Source organism: Hippopotamus amphibius, chromosome 1 (assembly GCF_030028045.1).
Source record: "Hippopotamus amphibius kiboko isolate mHipAmp2 chromosome 1, mHipAmp2.hap2, whole genome shotgun sequence".
Classification (NCBI taxonomy): Eukaryota; Metazoa; Chordata; class Mammalia; order Artiodactyla; family Hippopotamidae; genus Hippopotamus; species Hippopotamus amphibius.
The window spans coordinates 163,790,476-163,812,420 of record NC_080186.1 but is presented as its reverse complement, the minus strand read 5'-3'; the positions used below and the strand labels follow the sequence as shown (position 1 = coordinate 163,812,420).

Genomic DNA, 21,945 nt, shown 5'->3' with positions numbered 1-21,945 from the left:
CCTTATTTTGTGTGAGTTGTGTGAGTGCCTGACGCATATGAGAGGGCAGGGGTGTGTTTCCCTCTTTTCAAGATTAAAACAATCCATCTGCAAGTGGTGTGGGAGGCCACAGAGAAACAGCAGTAATAACCCAGCGCTCAGCCAGGGTTCAGGCTCCCCTGCTCATTACATGTGGCTGCAGGCCTCCTGGTGTCTAAGCGCAGCCTGGCAACGATGACTCCATCCAGGTCACGTGTCCCCGCTCTGCCAGGCACTGCCTCTATCCTCGGGCCACCCTGCTGCTCCAGTTCAGAGGGACTCCAAGGACTCATCAGCCTCCAGAGCCTACATACCACAAGCAAGAGACAAGGTCTGACAACAAGGCCCTCGGCTCTCCTGTAGGAGAATCCAGACAGTCCAAGGATACATTTACCCTCTTCTCGGTTTGTTGTTGTTGTTGTTTTTAAATAATGGATTTATTCATTAGCATTAGCAAATAAGGAGTTTTCACCCACATACAAAGACTTCTTCATTTCTTAATCCTCTGCAGAAATCAGAAATCCTGGCGATGCTGGGCCCCAGACCCTCAGGACCACCCTCAGCCACATCTGGGTCACGGTCACTCTCTGGAGGAGGAGTAGGTGCTGGCTTGTCCCAGACCTCACCCCCTTCCCCACGTTCCTGCACCAGACCCACCTCACTGTCTACATCCCCACTCTAGGGGTATTTCAACATCAGAAGGATCTTGAGACAGAACTGGGGACAGAGGGAAGCAGCCTGCTAAAGTCATGACTTACATTTTCTTCCTCTCTCTTAATAAACATATTTTTTTAAAAGCATCCTATCAAACTTTAATTCTGCAGTAACTTAAGTCTTACCCATTAGGAAACATTTCTTCCCATCAGATGCGGCCCCTCCAGCTTATCTCCCAGCATCTACCCATCCTCAGAAAGGCTCTGGGTCACTTTATCCACCATCCTTTTCCTGACCCCCACACAGAAAGGGCTAGCTGTCCTGTCCCCAGAGCCCCCCCAATCTGCAAGACTCTGTCTGGGTGCACACACCCTGGGTTATTATATTTCATGTTTCTCTCTGTCTCTCTCTCAGCTACCCAAACTACAAGTGCCCCAAGGAAAGCTGCTGTCACATTCCTCATCGTGTTCCTGCATGAAACCAACTCAGCACCTACTAGGTGATCAGTGAAGAATTCACTGATCGATTAGCTCACACACTAAAAGGGAGAAGCAGACACATCAAAACCCCTAAGAACCTTTCAAACAGAATCCAGAGCAAAACACCAACCCTCCTCCTTTTACTAAAGCCTTATTGGCTTTATCATGTATGTGATAATAAGACTGTATCAGGCACTACATCCAGAGTTTTACGGACCCTTCATGTCATAAGTGTGAAAAACATCATAATTTCTATTTTACAGATAAGAAAACTGAGGCCCAGAGAAGTGAGGCATTTGCCTAGGCACACACCGCTATTAGAGGGAAGAGCTGGAGTTGAACTCAATCTTTGAGACTGCAAAGCCCAGGGTCTTCCCAATACATGACACTGCCTTTCATCATACATGGTTATTAGTGCAGGGGAAACATTTGATAGGCCTCCAGCAATTAACTGCTACATAACACACAATGAAGACCTTAACAAAAGAAAACTCTCCATCTTCGGCAGAAGAGTTATGGGGACGTAGGTGATTCTGGCATTGTTTCTCCAAGCAGCCATCTCCCTATTGTGAAAATGCTCTGATCCACTCTATGGTCTCCAATGAGGACAACTGAAACAGCATTATTGATCGATTTAAAAATTCAACCGACATTTTCCCCTCTGTTGAGAATTTTCCCAAACCACGGCTGTTTCATTAGGACTCCACAAATACTAAATAATTAATTCAAGGGCTGTTGTTCTAGCAGATGGAATTGCAGGAAGGTTTTGGTTTTGTTTTGTTTTTTTTCCTTCCTTTTTATAAAACTAACACTACATTTTACGAGTTTGGGGAGAGGTAATAAACATGTCTTTTAAATGGATCTGTTCATGCTGAAAGAACCTCTTAAACACAGTAACAGAAAGCCACAGCGCCCCATAATTACAAGGGAAATTTTACTAGCCTTCATGCTTCCCTACGATTCCATCAAAGGGTGCAACACAACCCAGAATGGCTTTGGCTCCTTGGTTCTCAAGGCCCAGCATGTTGGCAGCTCCTAGAGGAGCCAGAGGAAGCTGGAACCTTAACACTCACAAAGCTGCCGGCTCCTGTGAGCAGACGGAGCCGCACAGGGGTCCCCAGCAGAGCTGAGCCGAGAAGAAACTGAGCTTTCCTGGGCTCACGACACACACCAGCTCCCCGGCTCTCTGCAAACATGAGCTCACACAGTCTTCACAAATGCCCACCAGATGGATATCATTAGCCTAGATAAGTCAAATTCCTCAAACGGATGTCCCAAGTTCACAGGGAGGCCAAGATTCAAATTCGAGCCTTTTAAACACTATTTCCTCCACCTCTAGCAGTGCCCACAGGACTCTGTGAGAAGATAAAGTACCTCCTATTTTGGTCCTTTTTGCTTTTTATTCTGACCGTCCCTCCCCACCCCTGATGGTTAAAAGGCCCATTTAATCCCATTGGTTTTTATCTAAGTGATATTCATACCTCATTGGTTAAACGGTAACCTTTCAAATAAGAGCATCAGACTTCAAAATTTTCATTTTCCCTTCCTTCGTGAGGAAAACATACACAGATTCTATGTTGCTTGAGACCATGACAGCTTGGCTATGAGAAGGAAAGGACCTCAGGGGCCACTTGGTCCACCCCTCTCACTGCAGAGGTGGGCAAACGGAAGTCAAGAAAGGCCACGTGATTTGCCTGAAGTTGCACATTTTAAGAACGGCAGAGTCCTGTCCTGTCTCGGCCTCCGTCCGGGGACACCATGCTCTCCAGGCCAAGGGGCTGGATGGATGAATCAGTCAGCATGAATTAGAAACGCTAAGAGAAAGCAGCCTCAATAGCAAAGCAAATGAGACAACATAAACGTCCACCAACAGGGGAATAAGTGGATAAACTGGAGCATATTAGTACAATAGGACGTCAGGATATAAAGGAATTAACTATATCAACAGCTAACCAAACAAAAACCCTCAAAAACAATTTTCAGTGAAATAAACAGGTTAGAGAAGAAAACAGTCATTTCTATATGTATAACAGTTTGTAGACATGCACATATGACGAAAAGGTAAGAACATGGAAAGAAAAGCATGCTAACAATACAGTCACCTTTAGAGAAAAGAAAATGGGAAAGAGGACCAAGGAGGGGCCCCTAGGGGATTTCAATCATACATCTGATATTTTATTTCCTTAAAATAAGCAAACAGGCAAAGACAGCCAGAGATGAATGATAAAACTTTCAACTTGATCTCACTTCAAAGCAGATAGGCTGAGTTGAAGCAGGAGCAAACCAATATTTGAATTAACCGTTTTCTGCTGCTTCTCTGGCAGAATTGACTAGGAAATTTTAAAAAACAATACTCTAAATTTTTCAAAAAAGTAACTATTGTATCGTCGTAATCAAGAAAGAGAAGAAGAGGTGGCAGGACGCGAGCGGCTGACGTGGCTAGAGTGGGGTGTGAATGCCTGGGGCACAAATCAGTTATTTTGGGTAAGAGGAGCTATTTCTGTTAAGGGAGAGAACGGTCCTTAAATTACATGCAAAGGGAAAGGTGAGAGGGAGGAACCAACCAGACCAAACAGGAGGGAACCTGGAGAAAATTATTAAAATGCTTCCCACAACCCAGGCCAGCTGCCTCTGAGAATCAGTAGCCTGAGGGATCCGACAGAATGAACAGATCCTTAAACACTGAAAATTTTCAAGGCCCTACAAATGCAAATCAGAGGCCCCTTTTGGGGTGAGGTTAAATTTCACATCAAGAGGAAAGCTATGGGGATCTGAGATTTCTATAAAGCCTATCATGTAAAATTTCGCATTAATCTAGAGGGAAAAAAATCTCCTTCTAAAGAAAAAATTTAGAAATGAGCAATCTTGCCTTCTCCAGGAGCTCTTTAAAACTTTGACAAAATATGTTGCTGTGATAGTCCACGGGGCCCTGGCTCCAGAAACACGGTTGGAACACGGGAAGAACTCTCTCCTTTCGAATTTTAGAATTTTCGCCTGAAAACAGTTCAGGGCTTTGGTGAGGATTTGAGCTTGTCAGGATCTTGGTATAATAGACTGGAAGTCAAAGGGCAAGGTTTTTCTTCTTTTATTCTATTCAAGTGAACAGCGTGAGTGAAAGGGGCCCCTGCCTTTCGGAGCTTTATTTTTATCTGGAGATCAATCTCTACAAGTTCATATTCTGCTCTGAAGATCACCAGCATCATCTGAGATTTAGTCACAGCCAGGCTGCTCTGGAGGGAAAATGATTAGTATTCACTCCAGAAGGAAAAGCATTATCCTTTACACCAACACCTTTACACTTTACCTAAAACATTCATTTACTCCACATTAAAGGAACCCACTTGTCTCAAAAAAAAGTTCCATGATAAATCCCCTTCAGCCACTTTTCCTAAAATGGTTGGTCTCATCAGGTGGAACTTCTTTCCCAGATAAATCAGTGGGTTCTTTCCTGAGTGGACCATGGCTACAGTACGGAACCTAGATTGATTTGCATCCCATCACGTTAGGACATCTTCAGGTAATCAGAATTTTATATTCAAGCGATGTATTAGGTATACACATGAATTACCTTCTCAACCCCCCAATACAACAACAACAATAAAAACCTTTTATTTGTCAAAAGCATTGTAAATAAGCTCCAATTTTCTTTTTCAGAAAGGACTGGTCTAGAAGTTTTGAAACTGCATGTTAGAAGTCACTTTGCTCCTGTTCACCCCCTCCCTCAGTGAATCCCCAAAGCAACACCTTTTATTTTTGTACCACAGTATTGTGGTTCAACCAGTTACCTCTTTCCCCTCCAGGCCCTTTGGATAACCTTCTCCATCAGCCACCCGACTCCAAGGGAAAAGAGCATCTCTGTGCCAGCCCCTTCAGCATCGCACTGAAGGGGATGGTGATCAGCTCAGGCTGGGGGTGCCCTGATCCACAGTTCACAGACACAGACTGAATGAGGCCAAGTGGTAGCAAAAACTGTCATCCCAACTAAAATGGACCCATGTCACTTGGGTAAACACTTGACATCGTATGAATTTCCCAGTTTCCCAGACCAACACTTTTCGCTTCTCCACCCCCACCAGCACTTGTTCCTGCTCCCTGCCCCATCACCCCCAGCACAGACACACACTCCCTGCCAGTGTAAGAACGTGGGTGGATGACTAATGACTGATGATCCTGTGACCCAAGAAAGGCCTTCTTTAGTGTGGTCCCTACTATCTAGCACAGGGGGTTTAAACATCAGCATTTGATAACTGTTTAATGAATAAATGAATGAAGAATGAACATTAAGAGCCTGAACCTTTTCAGCCCCAATAAAGAAGATATGGGGGTGCAACGCTGCAATGACTTGCCTAGTGTAAGACAGGCCAGCTCTAATTTAGCCCGGAAACACCAGAGCGTTACAACTGTAAGGGCCCCCAAAAGGCAATATAAGAAGAAAGAAAGAAAACCTGTGTGGGAAGGGAGAGAAGCAACAGGGAGAGGCAGGTGAACAGGAAGAGGAGAGAGCGAAAAAGATCAATTACTGGCTTAAACAACACTTATGGAGCACCTACTATCTGCCAAGCACATTAACTCGTTTAATCCTCTCAGTGCTCTTATTGTGGTCATTTCCAGATGGGAAGGCTTAGAATCAGAGAGGTTAAGCAACTTGCCAAGAATCACACAGCTAGTAACTGGCAGGGTCAAAGTCCAAACTTAGAGACTCTGACTACAAACCCCAGGACTCCCTGCTGCACTTACCAAAGGCTATCCCACAGAATATACCACTTTCACTGGGTACGTGATAGCTATGGTGTGAAAAAAAAAAATAACAGCAAAAACACATGGTCAAAGGCAAATTTAGCAAATGGTAAGTTAAATGGGCTTCTTTACTAAAAGACTTCTCAGAGCTTTTAAATTGCTAACAAGCACTGCGAATCTCCAAGAGATGAACAAAGCATATGTGTGTCCCGAACTTATTTGTGCAGGGACTGTTTTCTTGGGGAAGCATCTTGCTGGACCAGATGCCACTTTCAGAAGCATAAAACTCATGTCTGTTCAACACCCACTCTGTGCTCCCAGGTTTGCTAGAGGCCAGTAGAGGGAAGGTGCTGAAAGACAAAGGCAGCAGAGGCCACCCAAATCTCTGGAATCACTCCAGAGCCATTCAGGCTCGGCCAGCCTCCTACAGAGGTCCACCCAAGGGCCTCCACTCCCCCTGCCCGTATGAGACAGGAAGCCGTTTGCATCTGCCCATCACCCTCTCCAACTACACAGCCTGCCCAACTCTGGGCAGGACGTCTACCTTTGTGGACTTCACAAAGGATATTTCTCACCTGAGTTAATAATTGTTGCCTTCAGTTCTGAACTCCTGTCCGTCCCTTCTGTGAGGAGATTTGTCATTAAGTCATTACAATCAAAAAGGATAGACTACTTTACCCAAATCTCAGAAAGCATCTAAGAAAAGCCTGAAGGCGATGGCTATTATACTCCACTGACAGAAGCATTAATGATTCTCTTAAAGATACACGTTAAAGACGCTTTCAGTTTTGTGGAAGGAGACCTCCAGGTGAGGCGCTTTTCTTCTAACTACTGTGGAGTCATGACATGACAAGTGCTCGCTCTATGAAGCCCTGTTGTTCAAAGTTCAGTAAATACCCTGCAGCAGAGAGAGCAATTACAAGGAAGTAACTATGTCTTGAGTACTATGTGTGTCCTTACTAGTCACACCAACACTTGAGACAATCAGGAGCTACAGGGCATTTCAGAAGTCAGGCTACAGAGCTGAATGGTTAAGTCTGACCATCTGTCACCGAAGACCAGGGCTCCAAGGCAATGAACGATGCGATGGAGAAGTCACCTAAGAGCCCTGTAGGAGGGGCATCATTTAGCAGGTGCATCTTGGGTTCTGAATCACTGCTGTTGAGCCACCAAACGGCATCCTCTAAAGTATTGCCCTCATATGTGGAATCTAGAAAAATGGTACAGATGAACCAGTTTGCAAGGCAGAAACAGAGACACAGATGCAGAAAACAAATGTATAGACACCAAGTGGGGAAAGGGGAGGTGGGATGAATTGGGAGATTGGGAATGACAATATATACACTAATATGTATAAAATAGAGAACTAATGAGAACTTGTGTAGCACAGGGAACTGCACTTTGCTCTACAGCAGAAACTAACACAACATTGTAAAACAACTATATCCCAATTAAAAAAAAAGTATTGCCCTCATTCCCTCACTCCTCTGCTGAAAAACTTTCTATGGCTCCCCACTGCCAAGTAAACAAAGTTTAAATTTCATATATTGGTATGAAATGTCCTTCACAACCCGCCTCAAATCCGTCTGCCTGGCTACACTCTACCAGAATCCCTCGTATATGTCCTTCCTTCCCCTTTGCTCCCCCTGCATTTCAAGCCCACTCCACACCCACCTCCATCCCAGAACATTCTGTCATCTGGCACTCTAAAATGCTTTCCAGCAAGTTCCATTTCTACAAACTGAAAGTCTTCCCCAACCACAAAACCGCCTGAACCACGTTGGATTCTTTTTCAGCTAGGAGGGGAAATGACTTCTCTCTGCAGTTGACAATCTCCACTGGAGCTCAGCAATCCTCCTATTTTCTGGAAGATGAAATGCTCGACCTCTTCCATGCCTGTGGTTTGTATTTCGCCAGGCCGTGTCAGCACTGATATAGTAACCTCCCATTTTCATTGAGCAGCAACCCAGTGTAATTGATGACATCTGCTGGGGCTGATATTTTAAGGGAAGGCTATTCTCAGCCCTGCCTGCACGCCCCCACCCCACCCCCCACTCCCCAACTCGGGATATAAATAGCCAACAGCAGCCACACCTGAGGTACAAAGTGGGGCTTCTCAGCTAACGTCCTCAATTATACCCCAGAAAGTCATGAGGTTTTCTGCAAGGATTTATTTCAGCAGATCCAGTTTTCAAGCCTGCAGAGCTAGAAAAAGAGGGAGCAGGGCCAGGACACTGCTGGATGTAGTTGCCAGTACTCTCTGGAGAAAAAAATCCCTGTTTGGACTTTTTGGTTAAGATTTAAATAGCATGTTCAAAGGAAGCTATCATTTATATTATATATGCAGATATATTATTTACATACATGAAGTATCAAATGTATAATATTTCCCAATGTGTATTAGTAAAACTTAAAATGTCTTCCTTGGTTAAGTGTTAGTATTTGTTTGCAGGCCTTGGGGAAGAGTAAATCTGGCATTTATTTAGGCAACATTTGATCCTTATGGGACTAGAACCTAATTCTTTTTCTGGGCTGCAAAGCATCAGTTATGGCTGCCATCACTTGTGGTAGCTCCACAAGAAAGATCCTGGTACGGGCGTTTGCAGAAGGGCTCATTTACCAGGTAGACACAGGGAACGTGCTGCTCTATATCTGAGTGTTCTGCCAACATTAAAGTGAAGACATTTAAGAAATTTTTAGAAATTTTGACCATTTTTGATGGAAAATTTCTAAATTACAAATACCTTCATATGTTTCACTGTGATTTACTGTGATGATTCAGTCACTGTTAAAGTTGTCAGTTCTCCAAAAAAGACATCAAGATGGCCAACAGGAACATGAAAAGATGCTCGTCATTGCTGATTATTAGAGAAATGCAAATCAAAACTACAATGAGGTACCACCTCACATCAGTCAGAATGGCCACTTCATCAAAAAGTCTACGAATAACAAATGCTGGAGAGGGTGTGGAGAAAAGGGAAATCTCATACACTGTTGGAATGTAAATTGGTGTCAGCCACCATGGAGAACACTATGGAGGTTCCCTAAACAACTAAAAATAGAACTACCATATGGTCCAACAATCCCACTCCTGGGCATATAACCAGAAAAGACAAAACTAATTTAAAAAGGTACATGCACCCCAATGTTCATAGCAGCACTATTTATAATAGACAAGACATGGAATCAACCTAAGTGTCCATCAACAGATGAATGGATAAATAAAATGTAGTGTATATATACACAATGGAATACTACTCAGCCATAAAAAATAATGAAATAATGCCATTTGCAGCAACATGGACGGACCTAGAGATTATCATCCTGAGTGAAATAAGTCAGACAGAGAAAGACAAATATTATATGATACCACTTACATGTAGAATCTAAAAAATAATACAAATGAACTTCCTCACAAAACAGAAACGGACTCATGGACATAGAAAACAAACTTATGGTTGCCAAAGGGGAAAGGGTGGGGAAGGATAAATTGGGAATATGGGATTAACAGACACACACCACTATATATAAAATAAACAACAAGGATTTACTGTATAGCACAGGGAACTATGTTCAATATCTTGTAATAACATATAATGGAAAAGAACTAGAAAAATATTTATGTCTATGTATAACAGTCACTTTGCTGTACAGCTGAAACACAATATTGTAAATCAACTATCTTTCAACTAAAATTTAAAAAAAGTTTTTTTGTATTTGTCGAAGTGTGAGGCCCCTGGAGCCCACTGAGATAAGGTATAGCCGAGACAGGGCCTCCAAAAGAAAGCCTTCCCAGCACCTGCCCACAACCACACACACACATGCATGCCCACTAAGTCTCCCACCTATAGACTCACCTGGACACACCTGCAGCATAGCCATTAACACATCCCGCTGCAGTTGTTGACGGAGCTATTTCCCACTCCCCACTCTGATCTCCTCCTGGGTGAGCACCACTGATTTTGGTGCTTGTGGACACTGTGCTGGTCAATGAATGTTTGAGAATGAATGAATGCATGTCTGTATGAACGAACAAAGTGCTGCACTACTTGAGGGCATACGCTAAATGTCTATGTGAAAATTTTAACGCCAATTTTGCTTACAAGAAAACCAGAGTCCAGATGGAGTGATCCATTAAAGTGACAAAGGAGAGGGCAGAAAGGGGCACCTTCCATCATGTTACACGTCAATGCTTTCCTTGACTTCTTTGTGTCAAGCTGACCATTGTGACCACATCAAATACTCAAGCTACAGAACTGAAGCGTGAACCTTTGAGATTTTGTAGGTAACATTTTCCCTCTGACTTGCAGCATTAATTGCATATACATATTTGAAGTACAATCTACCACCATTTCAGCAGCAGGGTCTGTGCCAACAGCAGACACACATGGAACAATAAGAACAGGGATGTGATTCACAGCAGGTCCTCGCTGTGTCTTAAATAACTCACAGGAGGACAGAGGTGGTGATTTACAATGGCCATCAGGCGCCTGGCTTTGTGCTTGCTGCTGTGAGTGCAAAGAGCCCTTTGAGGACCAAGCTAAAACCTAAGTGGTCAGTGAACCGCCTCTGAAATAAGCTTCTGTTTAGAAACCATGAAGAGTTACTTAACAAATAAAATATCAGTGCCCTGGAAAGCCTCCCAGAATTAGCCTATTTCTAGACAACAAAGTTTCATTTTTATGGCTCCTGTGAATTGGACATCTCTAGGCACAGTCTGTTCCATGAGTGAAATCACTGGATTCAGCCCAACAATTCACCGGTTAGTCTAAGAAGCATTTTACTATTTTGATTTTTTTATGTGTTTGTTTTCTAACAAAACCAACCAATGATTATAATGGTCAATTCAATAAAAACTTTTAATCTGTCTTAGACAATCTCAGACAAATACCCAATTGGATAAAATAATTTCTATCACCCCAGTCAATTCAGTCCCCAAAAGTCAGTAAAATAAGATAGCTAGCTGGCCTTTGTGGGAAGATTAAGTCAGCATGCAAGGAAGGAAAAATAAGACAGCATTTCCCACAGAACATACAGCAAGAAATAGTGCATCCTTTACCTTGGTCAAAAGGCTTGTTGGGATTCCAGTTTCTGAAATAATCATCCTATATAAGGAAATAATAGAAAACAAAGGTCAGATTTCAGGAAGCTTCTCACATAACTGCATAAAAAACTGCCTTTCCCTCCCACCTCCCAAAACACAAAGGAAAATACTAAGGGCTTAGAAATCTTTCTAAGGTATTCATGTGCAATCAGAAATATCAACTGACTCTTCAAATTCTTGTCTTTCAAACTGTATGGATTATACACTAGGAAGAGTTAATACATTTCAGCCTAACATGGAAACAGCACTGCTCTTCCTGGTTTGACAGATAAACAGAGACACCTTCTAAGTTCAAGATGCATCTGCTATCAATTATACCGCAGGTGATGCCTAGCTGTTCTCACTTGGGATTAAGCCTCTGTGTTTGTAACCACTGATAATTCAGCTGTCAACATTTCTCCTACATGAAGACATGTAACTTTGGTGCACAGTTCCAGTTTTCTAACACTCCTCAAACCTAAAAACAGAGGGCCATTCAAATGTGAGAATTAACCACAGGCGTATATTCAGCTTAATACCATTTGTTCCAGGTGTGGAAGATAAAAACCAAAAGCTAGCCAATCCGGTTGATTCATAACCATGTCTTTCTTGCATGCGGCTTGTCTCAATTTGTGCTCCGAGGCTAGACACTTCATTACTTTGAAATTGCAAGGGTCTAGGTCACTCACTTCTCCATTGTCATATTAACCCCGTCCCCACTTCTAATAACCCTTCCCTTCCAAACCTCCTCTGTCCACTCTTTCTCCTCCCTGTCAGTGCTCACCCATCCCACTGAGGCCAAGCATACCCACTCTGTCAGCTCAACTCAACTGTCTGCAACATGCAGAGGCCTCACCCATGGACAACATCCCCACGTCATTTTTAGGACATGTGGCCCTGCGCAGTTAATTTCTTCCTGAATATACTCAGAAAATTTGCTGGTTGTGTTTTTGATGGGTATTCTGCACGTTGCAGTTACAAAAAGCTGTCCAAAATGAGGCCATGAATTCTCTTCCAGAAAAGTTCATTTAGATCAAAGTGCACAATTAGTTTCAACTATGGTCTATGCTGTCTCCTGTGGCCATTTATCTCCGACACCATCTCCTGTGAATTTTATTGGCCTCTGTGTCATTCAATTACCTGGCTTTATTAGATCCTGGTTGAGTTCACCTAAGCCCTTAAATAGTTTTTAGGAAACTGGACTTAGAGTAAAATCAGAACATTGCTTCTTGGGCAGTGATTCCATTTTCCACAGCATGAATAAACATGAACAGGTTGCTCTGGATCCTGGGGACTCGGCATTAAATCATTTTTAGCTCCAAGGAATTGGCCCACTTTGCTCTGGCTTTAATTTTATGGCGTAACTGGCCTCCTCACCCATCTGGTTAGGAAGTCTCTGAGGTCTACACAATGAAATATCACGGAGAAAGTTTAAAGGAATCCCTTTGCCGCATCTCTCTCCATGTATTACTTTAAATACAATCCTAGTCTTTTGAATTATGTGGTTTGAAACTCAGCAGCCAGAGTTAATGATTCTAAGTTAAGGGCTGGATGGTCGGTGGGAAATTTACCGCCCAATTGCTTGGGTTTGATGGCCAATATACTCTCAGCACTAAACTAAGCAAGTGGCTCCGACATTCTACTGTTCACAAGGGCAAAAGAAGAAATAACCCAAGACGAACTCATCTCCGCCACTGGAGAAAAAAATAACAAAACCTCTATCCTTCCAACTGTGGTTCCTCAGTGCCCTCTGCACATCCAGAGGATGGCATCACCCAACCACAATCTGAAATCACATGAACTATTTTCTACTTGAACATGCTGTTCTTATACATAGAAGTCCTTGGAAGCTTAGGATGTGTGTCCGACAGGGAAGGACTGGGGCCAAAGACACGTTCCTTTGCTTTAATTTCACATGTCACATTCTCTTTGATGTCCAGGTAAGGTTTGAGCCAGTTTCAAGAACTGAATATTCCCTAATGATTTCAACATACGTTATAACTTGGATGGAATGTGAAGCATTCTTCTGGACCTTGTCACATTTCCAGGCTAACTATAATTGCCATTTTTACATATTTCTTGGGGAAAATTATAGTTTTAAATATAAAACCTCTAAAAGTGGCTATCTGCACAAAAATATTTAAAACTCATTGCACATGTAATAATACTGCCTAATTCTTGCCCAAATGTGAAGATACACCTGAGTCAAAGCCCATTACACAAAATGAGTCCTTCAAACAGCCTCTTGCCAAGCAAGGAAGGAAAATGATTTCCATGCATCTGATTGCTTTTGCCCTACCTTAGGAAAGTGGATGCCAAAGCAGAACCCAATGAGCCAGCAGCCTAGACAACCTTGGGTGTGACTGCCTTGGCTACAGCTGAGAGAGAGGCACCAGAGTCCATTTGGGGAATAGCCAATGAGCACAGGGGAGGGGGCGGCTTAGCGGTCACTGCCGCAAGGTCCAAGTATGAGTGGCTGGAGCTCACGGATCAGCCTTCCACACCATACCAGTCAGGTCTGCAGGCATGGCCAGACCAAGCAGCTGGGGCTGTGCCAGTCAATCCACTCTGCCTCTAGGGGAACATCTGGTGAGGTGGCATCCAAACCCGTATGGAAAAAGCCAAAGATAAAAGAACACTCTTCTAGAGCTTCACCTCATCCCGGAGTCCCACTTAACAGTCAGTGCGCTCAAGGGACAAAGGACAGCTGGCTGGTCATTTCTCCAGGGCTTAACACCAGCCCAGCTTTTCCTTTATCTTATTTTCTATGTAAAATTTTAAAATATAGTATATATTTTGTTATCCTCAAATAGATCCAGGACTTGCTGTGCTGTTGACACTTTTACCTGCTTTCTCGCAATGACAGATCCCACCGTGGGAAGCAGTGTGCCAACCCCCACACCACCCAGGTGCTGCCCTATATCTAGGTGCATTCCTACTGCATGGACGTGAGCCTGGTCCAGAGACCGGAAAAGTGCATAACTTGCAGAGCCCTCCCCTCTGATCTTCCTTCTGGCCCAATAAGGATGTGGCCTGTTAAAATTCAGACTGTGGTGGAAGGCACAGTGGACCTAACTAGATCACACTTGCCAGGAGAGGTGTATCCGTCTGAGTTAGCCTCTTAACTGGTAATTTTATCATCTAGTGATGAAGCTTTTTAAAATGATTTGCAAAGACCTCAGCAACAGTTAATTTTTAAAAAATACACCTAAATAGAAAGATGCATAACTAGGTACAGTCGTTTATTAAATTCAATAACTCCTGTTAATGCCTGCTACAGGCTGAAGAGTGAAGGATGGCAGTGTTACTGTGCATGTGTATTTTATGGGCTACACTGCACAGGATAACCACGTCAGGCCTCTGCTGGACAGGGCATAGAACAGTCTGCCTCCAGATTCTCACCATACGAGGAAGGGCTAATTCCATTTCACGATTTCACTTCAAAAATGAAAATCACCCAATTCTTTAGGGACTGTTAAAACCCAGAAGAACCCATAAATTTAAAAAGAGTCTCAAATTTGAGCATATTGAGTTACGTCCAAAATCGTGAAACATTCCAGGGGAGCATACCGTCATAGTAAAAACCATCCAAAGTCAGCATAAGAAAGTGACAAACGATAGCGTCTAGAATGACGAAGAAGGGGGTGGCGCTGGTGGTGGAGGAAAATTCATGGGAATGATCATGGCCCCGATTATTTTAAATCCTCCATAGCTGATCAATAGAGATAAAACCATATTCATTTCACTAAACAAATACCCCACTAACATAATACTGGATCCTGTGAAATTACTGGCACCCAGTGGCTGGTGCAAAGAAACTTAACTCTGGGTTTTCAACTACGTTAGAGACACCCTGTTTTGATAAACATCCATGGGAAATGAAATCTCTTTAAAATACATACATATAGAACACATAGTATATATTATTATATATAACAGATCTTAATAAGGATATACGTATCAGTACATGTGAATAAAATATATGTGTATACACATATATACCAAAGGACATTCTGATCTATAATGCATTTTCCAAGAAAACTTTTAAGCCTCCTACCGTGAAATGAAGCAAAAATATTCCTGCCATAATTTTAGTGATTAAGTCTCTTCATCAAGGATGTCATAACCAATTGGAAAGTCTCTGGTTTTAGCCAGTTTTGATTGGGAACCTGAATTTTTCTTCTGCTGTCCCACAGCCCCCAAATGGCTGATGCAATTTAGCTCAAATATTCCTCAGGGGCTTGCCTTTCCAGAGGTGCTCATTTCAGCTCCAAGGAGTGTCAAAGCAACTCTGAGGAAGAGATGAAGTGGCACAATCAAATGGAAACCACTTTTGAAATCCAACTGCTTTACTCCCACTTATGAAGATGATGATGTAATTTATTATATACCTTACAGCCTTAGCTACTACAGATCAGAGACACACAGCTCTCGTGGAACAGATCATTTCTCCTTCATACATATTTTAGCTGAGTTGTTTGAACCCTGAAGTATCATCTGAAGATCACCTGAGATAATACAAACTACCAGCCTAGAAAATAAATGGGAGTCTCATTTGTCTCCACCAGGAGTGAGCAATGGAGACATGTACAGAAGGGAGGAAGGTGAATTGAGGGCAGCCAGCCTCTTGGAGTCATCTGAAGACCCCCTGCAGATAAATACAAAAGGGAGAAGCACTGACCTGCAGGGCCAGGTGGACTAAAGCCAGATTTATGGATCCCAGATGGAAGTTAATCCCACTTTATCGAACCCCAAACCTTTACAAAGAGATCAGTTAAGGGGCTATCGGCAAACTGCTCTCCAAAGGATTCAGTGCAAACTAGTTATTTTTCACGCTGATTGACTGGGGAAAACAGGAAGGAGGGCTGGCTGGCAGGTGGGAAAAGTATGTCTGAGATGATAACAGAAGTCATTGGAAATGTGAGATCTGCAGATGACATTATGTAAGTACATCTGCTGTATGATGTGAAATTCCCCTGTAAGCTTAATTTGTGTGCAGTGGAAATTCCTACTAATCATGCCGTTGAGAAATAAAAAACATTCCATTTCTTGGGAAAGGAGCTAGCCTCCCATATACCACCTCACCTCTGAGCTATTTCCAGGCACATCTCTGGGCAAGCAATGTGCTATCAGTCTCCTCTCCAACAGGCCTGTCCTGCCCACCCCTGGTGAAGAGTCCCAGTGACAATCCTTCTGAATGAAGTGTTCAACCAATCAGCCCAGCTTGGGCAGGACTTGAGGTCCCCACCTCCCCCCATCCCTGCACAGATCCCACTAATGAGACCCCTGTATATCAGAGACTGGGAGCTGGGCCATTAACACATCTCCATGGGCACACACCACACCCCCACACCTGGGCCCAGGCTACTTCTGAGCAGGGATGGGGCTTACTCACCTGCACACTCCCCCAGGGCAACACTCAACAGTACACAGTAAGTCCTGGCCGAACTGTATATGATGTAAGGAAGCTGTTCCAGCTTTAACATCTCCGTATCCCTGTGAATGCCCATAACTGTTCCTGGTGTGCACTTAAGGACAGGTGCGTGTATGTTTACACAAACACTCTAAATCACTTTCTTCCTGAATAGAGGGATTCTTTGATAAATTGATCTGACATTTGGTATAAAGTCCTGCAGGCCTCAGACAAAATGATTTAGAAAATAACAATGTCAGTTGCTCTGCTCTTTCAATAAATAACCCACCAGTAAAACACAGATAATAACTGACAATCATACTTGTACTGTAACTAATGAGAAAAGATAAAGCAGCAAATGGACTGTTTATGTGCATTTGATAAACTGCATCCCCTGGATATACCCACAGAAAAATAAATGTGTGTGGTGCTGGTTCACTGAACTAAAACAAATATTTACCACTGAGATTTAGGATTTACAGTGAAATTTACATTTTATTTGGCAACTATTTCGATGCTATGTCTACACACAGTGGAAAAGTCAAAAACCTACCTCAACTTCCTGAGTACGAAAGCATTATAATGAGAAAAAAAAATAAAAGAATCACATCAAACAATAGGAAGGAATGTAAACATTTTCGATAATTGCATCAAAATTTCAAATTATCATAACATTAGAAAGGTCATACATTTTCCCAACCATCACTCCCTTGAAAAGGTCCCCTCATTCACTAAGTTCATGAAAAGAACATTAGGCTCTCAGCGGAATAAGTGAAGTGCAGGGAAATCAGAGGGTCCTCTGGTGATCTGTGTCATTACTGTAGAACAGCTAGTGAAACCATGATTAAATCCAAATATGCAGGCATGATTATTATCTTAGAGGATTTCAGATGATTAATTTCCTGTGACACTGGTCCAAAGGGTGAAATTCAATAAAAGTCCCGAGATGACATCAGAGAGCAAGAATAAAAGACCTTCTGCATTTCTGCAAAGAAATTCTTTTGCCTTGCAGCTCCAAAACAGCTTGAAGGGGTCTAAAACCTGAGATAGACATGGATTTATAGTCTTGGGATGGAAAATGAATAGGACTGTCATGGTCCTTCCAGGTGATTAAGGGATTATAACCGCCACAGAGAGATTCCCCTTGCTCAGGATTGTCTGCCTGTCCCTGTCGGTCCATCCAAGCTGGGGTTGGGGGGAGTGACCACTGATTTGGGGTTTTCTCAAAGAGAAAAACCACTTCTGAGGTCCATTCCAAAAGTGTGCCCTACATCTGATGTTTTTTTCTGGGAATACAAATGGACCTATGATGCTGCATTTGTACTCTGACCAAGACAGAGGGTGTCTCCCCAGACACAAAGCCACCCACACCCTTGACCTCATTAGCAAAATGATTAAAACGCCTGAGCTAGCCGGGAGCGGGCTTCTGAATGTCAGGCAGGAGAGAAGTAGGCAGGACTATGGAGTCAAAGACAGTGGAGAGACTATGAACAAGACAGGCTGTGAAGCAGATCCAGGTGTAAATTCTGCCTCGAACACTCACCAGCCAGCTGGGCGTGCTCAATCCCCTCAGCTGCTGAGACACAGTCCCCTGATCCACAGAGCAAGACCACTGCCCCTGCCTTGGAGGATGGGCGCCATGAGGCACGATAATGCGGCAAAGTGACTGGGATAGTATCGGGCACAAAGAATGACTCAACAAATAAAAATGGTACACCTTTACGTCCCTCTCCAGAGGTTTATAACATTGCAGTGTCTCAAAAACATTGAGAGAAACAGGCTTTATAGAAATAATGATATGCTTAAAATTTCAGTAATGTGACTCTTGTGCACTTGAATCTCACCAAATAAGCCCAAATGAAGGGAGACCAACTGCACTTGGGAACAATAATTATGAAATATTTCAAATGCATGCAATTTTACTAGTCTTATGAATGAAGAGTGGCTTAGAAAAAAAATGCAATGAAATGTGAAAACATGAGTTGCGAGCATGTCTCTGTTTAAAGGTCAGGCGCCCATTCTCTAAGATTTAGTGACCCTGTCTATTAAAAAAAGATAATGCTTACACCACAGAGCTGTTCTGTGTTACCAGTGAGGTGTTTTGAACCATTGTTAGCCATTACACATCATATAATTCTAAGTCAATTTAAGTTTCAATTATGACTCACTACATATCCTGTTAAGTGGACTAGGCCTGCTCTAAACAGGTAAAATTTCTGCATAATCATTATTGACATGTGGAAAACAGATGAAAAGGTCCATCTCATTGACACACCAAGAAAGGCCCTTGCCATCCTAGAGCATGTAAACCTTTACTTTACAGAAAATACAAATTGTACTTGCCTAAGGCCCAGCCCTGCCCAAGTATCACGAACTCCAAATTAGGGCCCACTCTGTTTCTGAGAATGCCACTCCTGCTGCCCCTAGGCAGGCAGGTCTCCATCAATATCCAGAAACTGCTTTTTGGAGTATAAAACACTGGGTGTGAAGTATCACCACACCCCTTCTTCCCCACCCACCCTGCACAGGAGGTGCCAACCACAGGGAGTAAAAAGCAGTGCTTCTCATCCTCGACTGACCAATGCAGTCACTGTGGACTTTTCCAGACACTGATGCCTGGTCCCACCCAGGAGATGCTGATTCGGTGGTCTGCGTCTCGGCCTCCACAGTGGGACGTTTAAAGTTCCTCAGAGGATTCTAATGTGTAGCCCGCACTGGCTAAAGGAAGCCACACACTGATTCAATCACAGTGACTGAGAGGTGACCAGGGAACGGTCAAGCCCACCACAAACAGCAAACTCAGTGCAGCCCATCAGAGGCCTCCCTTCCCCCAGCTTCCAGAGCTTTCTGGAGTTAAATTCACTTTCCACTGTCAGGTCTGGCCTCAAGGTCTCCCCAGCTCAATACGCGGGACCTCTGTGTGCCCCGCTGCCCAGGCCTGGATGCAGGTCTCAGGCTGGATTCTCCCCCTTCCCTCCCTCTACCATTCAGGCACTGACCAGGCCCCCTCCTGCCCACCCCCGGATCTCTCATACCTCCCATGTCTCTGCACCCACACCCTCTGCCTCAGTCAGCCTCCCTCCCCCACCAGCTGCCCCTCAGGTCACCACCGTGTGCCCAGCCAACCAGCCAGCCTTGCTCCCTGTACCCTGCTCAGGCTGTTCTCCATGCTGCTCCTACGGGGACCCTCTGAAGGGAGATCTGCCCTCAACACTCCCCTGTATCAAATACTCGAGTCTCTCCCTTCAGCTCCCAGGCCCACGAGCAGCTTACAGGACCCTGCACGGCACAGCCCCTGCTGAGTCCTCCAGTCCCCCTGCAGCCGCACCCCAGGCCACAAGGTTCACTCCAGCCCTACGAGAATTACGTCTTGGTCTTGCAACAGCCATGCTCACTTCGAGCTCTGAATTTCTGCACATGCCGCTCCTTTTGTACCTGAAACACTCTTCGTCACCCTTCTCTGATGAACATGCACTGCTATCAAATCTCAGCTGAGATTAGACAGTGCTCCTCGTGGGCCACCTCCCTGTCCCCAATCCCCCCACCCCAAAGACATCTCTGCTGTGCGGTCTACACCCCCCGTGCAGCCCCCAACAGAGCACTGACTCAACCGCTCTGCCGTGGCCGACCACTCTGCTGCCTCTCAACCACACAGCCGACAGTCCCCAAGGCCAGGGCCGGGGTGTCTTCACCTCCAAACATCCAGGGCCCGGCACGGTGCCCGTTTTGCAACAGGTACTCAGTGAGCACCTCTGATGAAGAAAGAACAATTCAAGCTCTGTTGCTTCTTTCATGCCAGTATCTCGGGCTGAAACTCCCCAATTAATTCCACTGCGACTCAGAACTGCAGGCTCTGTGACCTGGAGTTTCCTGAGGAAAAGTGAAATGGGCACCTCCCTAGTGTGGCTTCGACGGGGACAGTGACGGGAATCTGGCACCAGCAGGGATGATGGCAGAAGACCTTGGAGGGATCGACCTAGGAGGACAGGTGGACCTCCCTCTGCCCGACAGCCTCGCCCCATGTCTGCTAATGCCCCGAGTCACCCCAAGGAACAAGTAGACTTCACGACTTGGCGCACCACAGCTGGCAGAAACGTGATACAAGATTTAGGACCTGCATCAAGTTGAAGTTTAAATGAAAAAGTTGAAATCCAATCCAAAAAAAAAAAAAAAAAAAAAACCAAAGTAATATTGGGTTGGCCAAAAAGTTCGTTCGGGATTTTCTATAACGTGATAGAAAAACCTGAACACACTTTTTGGCCAACCCAATAGTAACGTTAACATTCACCACATAGGAATAACAGCAGCTGCCATGTTCTGAGTGCTCAACACGGGCCAGGCACTGTGCCAAGCCAACCGTGTTTCATCTCCCTGGATTCATATAATAACCATGTGAGGCAGGCTCAATTACTACCCCAATGACAGAGCTGGGAAAACTGAAGCTTAGGGAGGTCACATTACTACTATTACTACTACAAGGTCACACAGCTAGTGAGAAAGAGGAGGATTTGAATTCAATTTGCCTGACCCCGAAGACCATGCTCTAACCACTCCACACACTGCGTTAGTGACACCAAGTGAAGGGAGGACAGTGAGGTATGTGAAGACTGGAGCCTCTGGAAGAGAACACGAGGCTCGTTCCCTATTGGAGATGGAGCACAATGGCTGAAGGAGATGCCAAGGGATGGAGATGAGCACACAGACCAGAGCCCTCCCCCCCACCCCCACCAAGGGGTTCCCTCTACCACGGTATTGACCCTCTGTGCATCGAGCCTCAGTTTTCCTGTCTGTGAAAGATACCTGCCTCACGGGTCTTTGTGCGATTGGACAGCAACTCCATCTGTCCTGTGCCTGGCTCCAGAAAAGCAGTCAGGATACCCAGATGTCCTGACCACCCCCCACCCCATACAGCTCCCTGGGCTTCAGGACCACGGCCAGCAGCCCTGATGACAGCAGCCTCAGGAGCAAGCCCCCCTGAGGAGCACTTTGTGGGCTCTGGACCCAGCACTGCCACCACACCTGTCTGCCACCACACTCTCTGGGACCCACTTCAAAGTGGAGCATCCAATGCCAACATCAAGGCACTGCACAGAGGACGGTGGTGGCTTTGGCACTGGCCATCTCCCTGGGAAGCCATGGCCACAGACTTTGCATGAAATTTTCATTAGCTACACAGCGAGGCCTGCCACAGTTCCTCCCAGCCCTGCCATTCAGCCACTTCTTTTAGGAGGAACATCTGGGAGAGTTAGCAATAAAAATCCTCACTGTGTCCCTAAAAGCATCCTAGCAGGCTCCCTGCCTGCCCTCCTCTGCATCCCGAGGCTCTGGCCCTTGGACCACATACACAGCAGATGCTCCCCACCAAAGCCCCAGAAATACTTCTGGTCAAGGTCTTTCATCCCCTTCAAAGCAATGATGTCACCATCAGAATCTGAGAGGGTTCGTTTGAAATCTGCAGCTTCTGAAGTGACATCTCCCCCATGGTAAGAGGTCACCAGAGTGGACAAGCCTGTCAAATAGACCTGCACTCCCAAGCCACAGTTGCCCTCTGTGATCACCGG

At 44.6% G+C, this 21,945-nt stretch overlaps 1 protein-coding gene across 1 annotated transcript in view; it reads right to left on the bottom strand.

Annotated features, from left to right (window-relative positions):
• Window positions 1-21,945, bottom strand: part of SPOCK1 (SPARC (osteonectin), cwcv and kazal like domains proteoglycan 1) — a 517,559-nt gene that overhangs the window by 271,912 nt on the left and 223,702 nt on the right. Inside the window, exons 3-4 of the mRNA XM_057748448.1 lie at window positions 16,938-16,946; window positions 10,948-10,993 (exon numbers count right to left, since the gene is read on the bottom strand). Coding sequence (XP_057604431.1) covers window positions 10,948-10,993; window positions 16,938-16,946 — 55 coding nt within the window. The remainder of the gene's footprint in view (window positions 1-10,947; window positions 10,994-16,937; window positions 16,947-21,945) is intronic.